At 40.6% G+C, this 12,133-nt stretch overlaps 1 protein-coding gene across 2 annotated transcripts; it reads left to right on the top strand.

The window, feature by feature from the left end:
* The first annotated feature begins 35 nt into the window (after positions 1-35).
* On the top strand, positions 36-12,009 carry vps4b (vacuolar protein sorting 4 homolog B). Of its 2 annotated transcripts, XM_086129326.1 has the most exons (13): positions 36-362; positions 2,432-2,543; positions 2,944-3,044; positions 4,989-5,100; positions 5,213-5,357; positions 5,438-5,496; positions 6,837-6,956; positions 7,042-7,198; positions 7,287-7,435; positions 10,070-10,151; positions 10,239-10,458; positions 10,570-10,710; positions 10,792-12,009. In XM_086129326.1, exons 1-13 carry the CDS (start codon positions 342-344, stop codon positions 10,891-10,893), a joined length of 1,521 nt encoding a protein of 506 aa, XP_085985452.1. In that variant the 5' UTR covers positions 36-341; the 3' UTR covers positions 10,894-12,009. The 2 variants fall into 2 exon arrangements, with proteins under 2 accessions (XP_085985452.1, XP_085985453.1); XM_086129327.1 differs by lacking the exons at positions 36-362; positions 2,432-2,543; positions 2,944-3,044 and adding an exon at positions 3,278-3,863.
* The last annotated feature ends 124 nt before the right edge of the window (positions 12,010-12,133 follow it).

Below are 12,133 nucleotides of genomic sequence, written 5' to 3' on the forward strand. Positions count from 1 at the left end.
TCGGATGTCCAAGTGTAACGACAGCGAGCTGACTGTGTCGTCATTTTGGGACGAGTTCTATTTTTTAAGTACGAAACATTGATGTTTGAATGCATTTCTATGGTCGGTGAGGAAAAGCAAAGGCTTCGGCAATGCAGTGTTTGTTTGGAACTTGCGTGACGACAACTTGTGACTCACTCACTGGACGGCATTGTTGAGTGTGTGGCACGCGCACGCGCACGCACGGACGGACACACTAATCCAACCAGGAACTTCCAGTGCGCTGTCACTTCGTTTTTCAACAAATTCAAACCAAGTTTTGAATTTCGATTTGTTACTTTTGAGGTCCACCGGACTCCGACATGGAGCCCACAAATCTGCAGGTAGGATCAACGAACTTTCACCCTTGTTTTAATGTTCACCGTAAAATAATGACAAACTAAATGGTCTTTTAGTGAACAAATCAAATCCTCTTATTCACTTTCAAGCCGAGGAAAGCTCAAGCTTTCGACTGTGAACAATGAATTAAACAATACAGTCGACCGGCCATTTTTTGAAATGGAAGCAGTGCCGTTGTTGACTGTACCGGCGGCACGTTGTTGACTGTCGTTGGAGGTTCACAAGAGCAGCCTCTTCACATTATCTCAATACTTACCATAACATCGGAGCCCCGCGTCCTGCAATAAAAGTGAGCTAGTCCATGATTAAAACGTATTAGTTGCCCCGCCCATGCTAATTGCAGGCTTCTGCGTGGCATGATATCCAAATTGTTTTAATCATAATAATAACGCGCGAAAAATGTATGTATATATCTAATGAATACTGTACATGAATGGCAAATATTTTGCGTGTCATATATTTCATTCCGTCCATTGATTATCATTCAATTATTTACCGGTAATGTTTTTTTTTCCACTTAACCAAGAAAAAAAAAACGACCCCACATACTTTATCATCAACAGTAGTGAAATACATTTTTTTTCATCTCTATTTTGTGAAGAGAACACATCTATACTCTCCTCCAACTGTTTTGGGACAGCGAGGCCGTTTCTTTGGTTTTGCTGTCGACTGAAAACGTTTGGGATGGACAACAAAATATGACCGATAAATGATCACATTTCAGGTTTTATTTCCACCGATTGACATTTGGATCTGGTACACAATATAAAAACAGGCATTATTTGTAACAAACAATCTTTTTTTAGGTGAGCAAAAATATTGTAATCGATAGACTTAAAATGCATGAACATAAATACAGTAATACAGGACCTGATATTTTGCTGCAATTCCTTTGCTGGTCTCCCCAACCTTGTTCATTTTTTTTTCTTTCCCAGGCTTTCCAATGCTTTAAGCTCAGCTTGTTTTGGTTGTTTGTTTTGACCAGTCACCCCCTTCAATCTCCTCTTTAGCAGGTAAAATACATGCTCTGTAAGGTTTAAGTCTCAGGATTTACATGGGCAGTGCAAAATCTTCCACTAATTTCCCCTGAAGAAAAGAAAAAAGAAGTCTCAGCAATGACATTAGCGCCGCTGTTTCATAGTTCAGCTTGTAGGTTTGGGATCAGGAGCAGATCCTTTTTTTGTTAAAATCTTTAGCCTTATAATTGGCTGAAGTTTAATCTTGACAGCTCTCACAATGTTTCTGTCATCAACCACTGCAGTTGCCCATTTTTCGTTTGTTACTGAGTACACCAGTGGTGTCTTTCCTCTTCAGGACATTCTAAATGGTTGCGTTTGCTCTGACCAATGTTTGTGAACTTCTCTCGGCTTCACAATTGCTTGTTCTTTACTCATATCCACTCGCTCGTTTTCATGTTGGTTACATCTGTAACACATATTCAGTTGTTTATTTTTTTTCAATGGTCAATGGATTAGGACACACCTGAGAAACAAAACATACCTGTCAGTCACTTACTCCAATACTTGACATCATATGAAAACTAGATGGGTTAGAACAAAAATGCTCCGTTCATTACCCCACCCTTCCTAAATATTTCAACAATTCTACATTCATTGATTATCAGAGGGGGTAAAGAATGGAAAAGAAAAGGTGAACTGTTGATCTCTTGACACATATTCATCTTTTGATGTCAAGCGCAAATATTGTCAGCCTAAAGCAAAAATGAAAGAATTGGCCTCACTGTTCCAATTCTGGACCTTTGGAAGGGATTGTAGTGGTCCGGTTAAGTAAATAAATGCTGTCTACTTTACACTTAATAGATACAACTGCCCAATCCAGACAAATCCAATACAAGAGCTGTACGACAGAACAGTCATAAATGCCTTGTTTCTGCTGACATTGCCAGATAGGTATCAATTTCACAGGATGTTAATTATCGGGGCTGTCGTAATATCGGGCTGCTTCTAACATTTCGCTCCTCATATGCAGCCCAATAAGCAAATGACAAAGAACAAGGAACACGTTTCAAGCGATCATGATTATGTTCTTTCAGAAAGCCATCGCAGTGGCGCAGAAGGCCGCGCAAGAAGACCAGGCGGGGAACTATGAAGAGGCCATTCGCTCCTACAAACACGCTGTCAAGTACTTTCTCCACATTTTAAATCGTGAGTCACCAAGTCAGGTAACACATTGTGTCCGATGTTGTTCAGAAAGGCTCCGACTGGGGGCTTCTCAGTACAAGCATGGATGTGAGTCACTGTGATTGCCCAAAGTTTCGATAAAGGATGCATATTGTTCTTCTGTGAACCATGAAACCTTAAAACTCAAACCCCCGTGAAGTTGTATAAACCCATGTCATCGATATATGTGAGACTTCAGCTCAGTGAGGCTCATCATGATTAATTCACGCATTAATTAAAGTGTGTTTGGGTTTTTTGGGGGGCTTGTGTGATGATGATCAACATTACAGGTTTCACTGTGCTTGTCAGATCTTGTCTCATCGATGACAAAAGAATGGATCTCTCTGTTGAATGCTAATGAACATGATGTCTTTCTTTCTATCAGGTGAACCGCAGGGTAAAGATGGCAATCAGAAAATCAGAGACAAATGTAAGGAGTACCTGGATAGAGCGGAAGAACTACACGAGTACCTAGAGTATAAAGAGGTTGATACAGATTTATGTTTATTGTGCAAATGTATAAATAACTATAGACATAGAGGACTATTTAACCATCCTGACAGCTTTTGAGGTTACAAAAGGTGCGCACTTCACTAGTTTTTCAGAGTGGCAGAAGATTACTCTGTTGTCATGCGGCACAAGAAGGCACACTAAGTTACCACCATACAGGACCCCCCCCCCCCTCCATTTCATGTATTTATTTCATATTCATGTCCTGAAAGTTTTTTTTTATATGAACATTTCTTGTAACTGTGACTTTTTGTACTAATGTAGGTTAGTGATAAACTATACTGTGGGGTAGGAATACTGGTGCTCTGCAAAGGTGTTTAATGTAGCCACACTTGGTAAGTGTATTCAAGTGTGACTGTCAATCAAGAGTTCAACCACGATGACTTACACTTTCCCGAAGTTATATTTTTTTAAAGAGTAGCAAGACGAAATTGACAGCGTAAGGAGTAGAATGTAAAGGTGTTTTCAAACGTGAGAGAGTAAAATTAAAAACTTGGCAGTATCAAAAATAAATAAATAAAAACGATCCAGTGACGTTGGTTGCGCGTCATCTACGTCGTGACGTCACCACATTCCCGGTGCGCAAGTCGACGCTTTTCAATGCGGAAGTTCCCTCCTCGAAGCAAGTCGGGGACAATTTCAGAAAGGAAAACAAGCCAAAGAGTTGCTAGAATTACATGTTGACGAGTTCACTTCTCAACTAAGTTTTAAAAGCAGACTCTGTCGAAGATCTTTCGATCGTTTCGGCTATCGGACAAGTGATCAGCCCTCATGGCTACCAACAACAATTTACAGGTAAGTAAACGCTCAAACCCGAAGCTGGCGAAAGGATTGGCGAATAACTTACAATTTTCCGCGACAACATAAAATACGTTTGTTGTTTTGTCCTGGGCTGTTGGATTTTGAAAAACCTTGTTTAGTAGTTGGACGACTGTCGAAAGACGAAACCTGTGCTGCTAATTAGCCATTTTAGCTCCCTTAGCTGTTGCTAACCTTTGTTGTTATTTGGTAAAAGTCGTCCGTGGACCGCTAAAAGTATCTGCCATAAAATCCTTTACGCACAATAAAGCAGTGCCAAAACCTTATGTTTAATTCTGTATCCGACAGTGTGTCCCAACCGTGAGCTTTGGTTGACAGCGCGGCTAACGATCCAACTAGCATGTTGTTTTTTTGGCCCGTGCCGTGACTCCATTTTACAGTCGAGAATAGCACTGTCGTAATTATATCACAAATTGGCTGTTATGTTTAAAGATAGCTTTAGAGTCGCGTTGTAAAGAAAAACAGAAGCCAATAGGAAGTGGGCACCGCCGTCAGGTGATGGCACTCCTACCTTGATGTCGTCACACGGAACCACTGTGTGCCTTTCAGTACGCAACGTCAGGTGGAACATGAAACTCAATTTAACTAGTACTCGTGTATGCACAAATTCAGATTAACATCGCACATCCTTTGGGTGGAATCATTCAAATGTTTTGATGTCTGAGTTTTCAAACATCAGGGACCTCACCTCGCACATGAAAAGGAGGAAATCACTATATGCACCACATGCAAAACGATGTATGTCTATTTTAGTACTAAGGCTGACATGGTATCCTTAAGACTTAAGCAAAACACAAAGAAGAATAGTATTATAAAGCTATATTGTGGTATAAGTCCTTGCCTTATTGTTTTTATTGCGGCAAAAAGCATTCACTATGGGGACCCTGGATGTTATCCAAGCAGTTTTGGGAGGAAAACGAAATTGTAACACATCCTGCACCACAGGACAGACAAACTACGATAATCGTTCAGAGACATCCAATGAGCAGGCCTATGTTGATTTTGATTGCAATTTGCAAGGGAGGGAAACTGCTCTAATTTGTCTCTCTTGTTGGTATGTGTAAAACCTCAAACGGTTCTCTTGTGTTTCTTTGTTCCTAGAAAGCCATTGATCTTGCCAGCAAGGCGGCTCAGGAGGATAAAGCTCAGAATTATGAGGAGGCTCTGCGGATGTACCAGGCAGCTGTACAGTACTTCCTCCATGTGGTCAAATGTAAGCCCTCAGTGACAAAATTATCTACATTCAGCCTGCACAGATGGCAAAGCTTTGAAATGTCACGCTCTGTTTCTATATGGTCGCTTGATGTTCTCCGGACTCCTTCCAGATGAAGCTCAAGGTGAAAAAGCGAAACAGAGCATCCGCGCAAAATGTGCCGAATATTTGGATCGGGCAGAGAAGTTGAAGGAGTATCTCCAAAAGAAAGAGAAAGCTCCACCTGCTAAACCTGTCAAAGAGTCGAGTGACAAAGGGTACGTTTGTGGGCGGGGCAGTGATGTATGGACCCATTAAGATCCTCAGTCTTGTTGATTTTGTTTGTTTGTGTGCTCAGGAATGATAGTGATGACGCTGATGATCTAGAGAAGAAGAAGTTGCAGAATCAACTCTCAGGTTTGTTATTTGCCTACTTGGGCAGTATGTCGTGAATCACAGCACAACATTAAACTCGAGGGGGTTTGATTTGAATCATGGCTACGTTAGCTGCAGCGGAATCACCAAAATTGAGCACAATCATACTCCTGACACTTGTTAAATTGATCTAATCAGCCCCCCCCCCCTCCCCATGGGAAATAATATGATAAATTAATTTGTTTCAGGTGCAGACTGTCACCATCATTAACTTAAGAATTTTACCATTCTTAACTGCTATACATATACAAGGAGGAGTTAACGACTGTATCATGAACCTAAGTAAATAATGTAAAGTAAAATTGCTCACTTATGGAAGCCCAGCAGACACAATTAAGCACAGGAAAGGGTTTGCAGAGCCATCCCTTGACCTAGGGGAGTTTTCAAGGTTTTCTAACTGTTGTGTAGTGAATAATAAGTGTAATGTTTAAAAAAGAAAAAACAAAAACACTTAGGTTAGTGTCTAAGAATAGAGGCTAAAGTACTAGGGAGTAAATGCATTCAAAGACAATTCATTAATCCGAAACTGATTCAATGCCCATTTTTAAAAGTTGTCTTAAAATTCATTTTTATTCTTTGGCTTTTGACTCAGCATGACTTTATTTTTAGTTTTACTGTTTTTGTGCTTTCTGCTCTCTGTTATTAATTTATGGTTTTGTTTGTTGTTGAATGAATTACTTTTGCTCCATGTACAGCATTTTGTATACAGCGTTGGTTCTTTTAAAGTGCTCTATAAATACAGTTGAGTTGAGTTATTCAGGAGGAAAGAAGCTTAGTTTCTGTGAAACACTGCGGTTGTTTTTCTTGGTGCCATTTGTTTTCAGGCCCATGTCAGTCATTCTAATTTTAATTTTCCTAGTGTCTGCTAGCGTGATAGCCAGTCTAAAATGTATTTGCGTTTGGTTGGAGGTGAAAATGAGCAGGTTCGCTTGAGACCTTGACGTGTCTTGAATACGAGGCAAAATACAAAAGGCATGGTTAGTTTGGGATCTGCTTTTTGTACACTCTGTAATTGATATTGATCAGGTATTAGCGTTGCTCATAATCTCCTGGGCAGCCAGACATCATACTATGTTGCCGGAGGTTCCATTTTCAAAAGCGCTCATTGAGTTCATCCTTACATCTTAAAAGGTTTGCTTTTGCCCTGTGTGATGTCACAAACAAAGTTCAAGAAAATGTTTGAATTTAAAGGAATATTTGGTCGAAATCTAAATAACACAACTTTTGATGCGGCCAAGTTATAAGTGTGTTACTTACTCCAAGCAGCTTTTTTGGCGACCCGTTATACTGTTTTTTTGTTTTTGTTTTCTCCCCATCTCCAGGTGCAATTGTTATGGAGAAGCCAAACATCAAGTGGGATGATGTTGCCGGCTTAGAGGGTGCGAAGGAGGCCCTGAAAGAAGCTGTGATTCTCCCCATTAAATTCCCTCATCTATTTACAGGTACAGTATACAATTTAGTGTCCAGACCAGGTCTTGTGTTCCGAACCACCAGTTAAGTTCCAATGACGCCTTTGGTGATTTGAAGGCAAGAGGACACCATGGAGGGGCATCCTGCTCTTTGGACCTCCGGGTACAGGAAAGTCTTACCTTGCTAAAGCTGTCGCCACAGAGGCCAACAACTCAACCTTCCTGTCTGTCTCCTCGTCTGATCTTGTTTCCAAATGGTTGGGAGAAAGCGAGAAGTAAGTTCCAATCGAAGGCCAGAGTGAAATAAGACAAGTCTGATCAAACGTCATGAACGCCTGAACTCACTCTCTCTCTTTCATCCAGGTTAGTTAAGAATCTGTTTGCCCTCGCGAGAGAAAACAAGCCCTCCATTATCTTCATTGATGAGATCGACTCCCTCTGCGGCTCCCGGAGCGAGAACGAGAGCGAGGCGGCGCGACGTATCAAGACAGAGTTCCTGGTGCAGATGCAAGGTAGGTCTGACGAGCTACAATCTTTGGCGGATGAAACCGGAAGCACTCACTTTTCATCTCTTCCATGTAAGGTTGGTCAAAACAAGAGAAAATAAATTGCACATTTGAAAAGGAAAAGAAGAAAAGTATTCAATACACCACCCATATCCTTAACAATTATTTTACATTTAAAACCGAAAAGATTTCTTAGCCTGAAAATATAACCGTGAAAGAATGACTCCCAAAGTGGAGGTTTTTGACTTGTGAATTGGGAATTTCTCCATTGTGCGACTAATAAAGTTTTTCTTATCTTATTATTGGTTTAAGTAGAAACGCTGATCATGGTTGTCCTTGAAAACATAGTTGTAGCTTTTGTTTTTATGTGTACAGCAAAAAAGAATAAAAAATCCTTTACTTGCATCGCTACAGTAAATAGTCTTTTTAACTTTTTCATTTCCTTGTTCAAAGTCACAACCTTGCATTACGCTTTTAAACAATTTGGGGAAAATACAGCTGACGGCATGTCTTTGAAATCTTCAGGTAGGTTTACCAACAACATTAGAGTTAATTAGAGATATACGTGGATGTATTTGAAGGCACACCGAAACGCGCTGCTTCTTTATGTCACATGGACTAAGTCAAAAGAAAACGGCGGAGATATGAGGAAGAGAATTGTGCACAGGCACAAGTGTGGTTCATCCTTGGTTGCAATTTTCAGATGCCCCGAGGGTCATCATCTCTTCAAACAAATAGACCTGAATATTAGCACTATGGGAATTTCCAGCCATCATACCACTTAGGAAGTGGCTACCAAATATGCATATCAACCCAAGAACCAAAGTACAATAACTTGTGAAGATGCTGGCTGAAGCTCGTATTATGAGCCACAGGCAGATCCTATAAGGCAAATGCACACAAGAGCAATTACCTTATTTTTTAAGAGTTAACTCAACTTTGCTTGTAAAGACATGTCCCCGGTGGTCTGATGAGACAAAAACTCAACTGTTTTGCCACAATGAGCATTGTTACATTTGGAGGAAAAAGGAAAAGGAAAAACATGTGGTTGAGTTGCTTTTGCTGCAGGAGGTACTGGTTTGCGTTATAGGATAGATGGTATCGTGAGGAAAGATCAGTTTGTGGAAATAGGAAAGCAACACGTCAAGATAGCAGCCAGCAAGTTAAAAGTTTGGGCGCAAACGGCTCTTCCTAATGGACAATGACCCAAAGCAATCTTGCCAAACTGGTTCCAAAGCGGCTTAAGTCGAGTAAAGTCAAATGTTTTGGCGTCGCGTTCCACAAGCCCCTGATCTCAATGCTGTTGAAACTGTATGGGCTTATGTGTCTTCTGTTCTTTTTAAATATATTTATAGTGGATCTAAACTTCTGGTTTCAAGTGTAGTTTGAGACTGACAGACATTTTAACACACAACCAACCCTCACAAACACACAAGTCACCCTCATGTTTCGCTGCTGCTTATTTTTAAAGGAACTAGAGTGTTGTGTTGCAGTGGCTGGTAAACAGGCGTGAGCAACCCAGCAAACATTCCACTTGTGTTTTAATTTCTAGCCAATGTTCACTCTGCTCTCGACGCTGACAGCTTAGCTCCCACCCCTGCCCTATCTTTCCATCACCCAGTTAAAATGTCAACAATGGATTGCTAACCGGATCACATGGGGCAGAAAAAAATTGCGGCTGCTGCTCTACTATAAATAGAAGCGAAGTTTACAAGACGTGCACTTGATGCTACCGATTCTCTGGTATTTCACATCACGCAAAAAAATATTTGGAAATTAACGATTTTTTTCCCAAAAGGTTGGCTATTAAATCTCATGCTGAATGCATTTTAGAGCCGACTACCTCGTTTACGGTTAACACGTCTACCTCTCGGTTCTGATACTCCAGCTTCCTCCCACATTTGAAAGGCAAGCTTGCTAAGGTCACCGAAGCCTCTAAATTGACCATAGGTGTGATTGTGAGTGTTAATTTTTAGGCGTGCCGAATATGTGCCCGATACTCAAATCAATAGCACCTCTTGAAACTTTGAGAGAAATAAAATGGCTCCCACACTATTTTTATAATGCAACATAAAACTGAGTGGATTTGGCTGTTTTAACTGGATGGACAAAAAAAAAAGGTCAGCCATTTTAGTTTGAAGCACACGTATTGGGGTGAATTCAAGGTGGTTGTATGTAAGCATGACGATATAAAATTCAAGGAATAAGCCCTCAAATGGAAAGCAAGGTATGGGCGACATTGAATTGAAATTCCATCAATGTTTTGGCCATCGAGCTTGTTTGGTTGAATTTTGGAGTTGTCAATTAGTAGTAGTGGATCGCTTAAAAGACTGCAAGGCAAAGTGTTCTCAACAACTCAAATAGAAGTAGTTGAATAAAGCGTCTTTCGTATTCATTCAAAGTTCATTTGCCTTTTCGAGTAATCCTAACCTGTAAAACCAAAACAATTATATATAATCCGATTTTTATTTTTGTATTGTAATGCAGATGAATACATTGCTTGTGTTAGTTACGTAAATACATGGAGGACGTTAACAAAGTAAATGCTCATTAAATCACAATATTGAGCAGGGAAAAAATGCCATGAGATCATTTTCCCCCCCCAAATCATTCAGACCTACTAATATAATCTTATTCCAGGTGTTGGAAATGACAATGACGGAGTGCTGGTACTCGGGGCGACAAACATTCCGTGGACCCTAGACTCTGCCATCAGAAGAAGGTAGTGGCTCGACCCCAGTTGGTGCGAGTTGCATAGCGTACACGCGTCATTGTCCACACTCACCTCTGTTTAATCAAACCATGTTAGATTTGAGAAGAGGATCTACATTCCACTGCCAGAAGAGCACGCTCGCGCCTTCATGTTCAAGCTCCACCTGGGCTCCACCCCCAACAGTCTGACCGACTCGGATTTTGTCACACTGGGCAAGAAAACGGACGGCTACTCGGGCGCGGATATCAGTATCATTGTGAGAGATGCGCTCATGCAGCCCGTCCGAAAGGTCCAGGCGGCAACCCACTTTAAAAGGGTAACCTTTTTTTTTTCTTTTTTTTTTAATAGTCATGTTGTTGCTTGAGAAGTGATGTACAGTTTCCTCCTGACTATTATCACATTGTTTGGATTGGTTGCGGTTTTTAAGGTGAATGGACCATCGAGAGCGGACCCCCTAATAATTGTACACGACCTCTTGACGCCTTGCTCGCCCGGCGATCCCAACGCAATTGAGATGACATGGATCGACGTCCCCGGAGAGAAGCTTCTGGAACCTGTAGTTTGCATGGTGGGCCATCCTTCAAGACTGTGCTGTGTTTACTCGCTTGTTCTGGTGAAATAATGCTCTCTATTGATTTGGTCTTTGCAGTCTGACATGCTGAGGTCTCTGTCCAACACCAAGCCCACCGTCAATGAGCAGGATCTCCACAAACTGAAAAAATTCACAAAGGACTTTGGACAGGAAGGCTAGTTAGATTTGTTTCTGAAGCAGGCCAAACCAAAGCAAAATAATTGCAATGTTATATTTACTGTTTGTTTGTGTGTTGTTGTTTTTTTCCTTTTCCCTTCTCATCATAACCATCACCAGAGCTCAGTCTCTCTTTGACAGCCTGATAACCACAGAAAGGCAATAGAAACTACTTTTGATACTTATTCCTCTCCAAATACAATAAATACAAGCTTCATGACAAATTTAAAGGGGTGTTGGACTTCTAAAGGTGCAAAAATGAAAACCCAGGCTTCTTCTTTGGACTAGCGTTATGCACACACGTAGTTCTCGCCGTGGACAATTAAATGGCCCATCTCTGTTTTGTATGAATAAGCAACAAGCAATTTAGATTCTCGTGTATTTTGTGGGATCATATATAGGCTGTAGGAAGAGAAGCAGCATTGGATTTCTTATCAAACTTGCTCCTAATCGCTGTGGTGTGTGTATATATCACACAGACATTTTTGACTTGGTGAGACACTCTGGATGAGAGCTACTTTAGGTTGGGATCGTCTGTCCCCACTCACAATTGTATACGTTGAATGGCTCACCAAAGATGCCAGACCAGCATTATTTGAAACAAGGACTCTTGAGCTTTGTGTCACTCTTTTTATCACACCCTACTAAACATTTAATTTTTTTATATCGGAACTGATGCTGGTTACTAACTGCTAAAAAAAAAGAAAATAATTAAGCAAAGATACGGTTGGATTGTGAATTTGGATGCAACACGCTGAAGTTGGAGGTTTGTATGTCAATTGCGGCTAATAGATACATCTCCATTTAAAAGTGACGCTGTGCATACTGTGCCTTCTAGAGAAGCTGTTTATTTTTCTATGGGTTTGTCTCAATTGTCCTTGTGCTTTACCATCAAAGTGCATCATTACTACTACTATAACTAAGACATGTATAATACTTGCACATTTCCTGTACTCTTATACGGAATGTAAACTATTTTTCTTTTCGTTTTGATGGGGAAATCCTTTCCACTACTCTATACCAATATAAAATATTTTTTGTCTCTGAGGTCAAGTTTTACGTGTTGTACTGTTTTTTTTTTTCATTTCTGAAATGTAAATAAAATATAAATGCGTTAAATGTGAATGTTTAATGTTTGGTAAATACGGTCACTCACTCGTTCAGTGGGTTTGTGCGGCAACTCAGGATTCCCATAGAAGTAAAACATTGCATTATGGGAGCCGTAGTCCATTGACAGTCTCGG

This window comes from Hippocampus guttulatus, chromosome 14 (assembly GCF_054856545.1).
Source record: "Hippocampus guttulatus isolate MCC_2025c chromosome 14, RoL_Hgut_1.0, whole genome shotgun sequence".
Classification (NCBI taxonomy): Eukaryota; Metazoa; Chordata; class Actinopteri; order Syngnathiformes; family Syngnathidae; genus Hippocampus; species Hippocampus guttulatus.

What these genes read in the sequence shown, in the direction of transcription:
- vps4b (XM_086129326.1), top strand. Translation starts at nt 342, where the DNA reads ATGGAGCCCACAAATCTGCAG. An exon ending in AGTACCTAGAGTATAAAGAG is followed by an intron (nt 3,045 to 4,988) that starts GTTGATACAGAT and finishes CTTTGTTCCTAG; the next exon opens with AAAGCCATTGATCTTGCCAG. An exon ending in ATTCCCTCATCTATTTACAG is followed by an intron (nt 6,957 to 7,041) that starts GTACAGTATACA and finishes GGTGATTTGAAG; the next exon opens with GCAAGAGGACACCATGGAGG.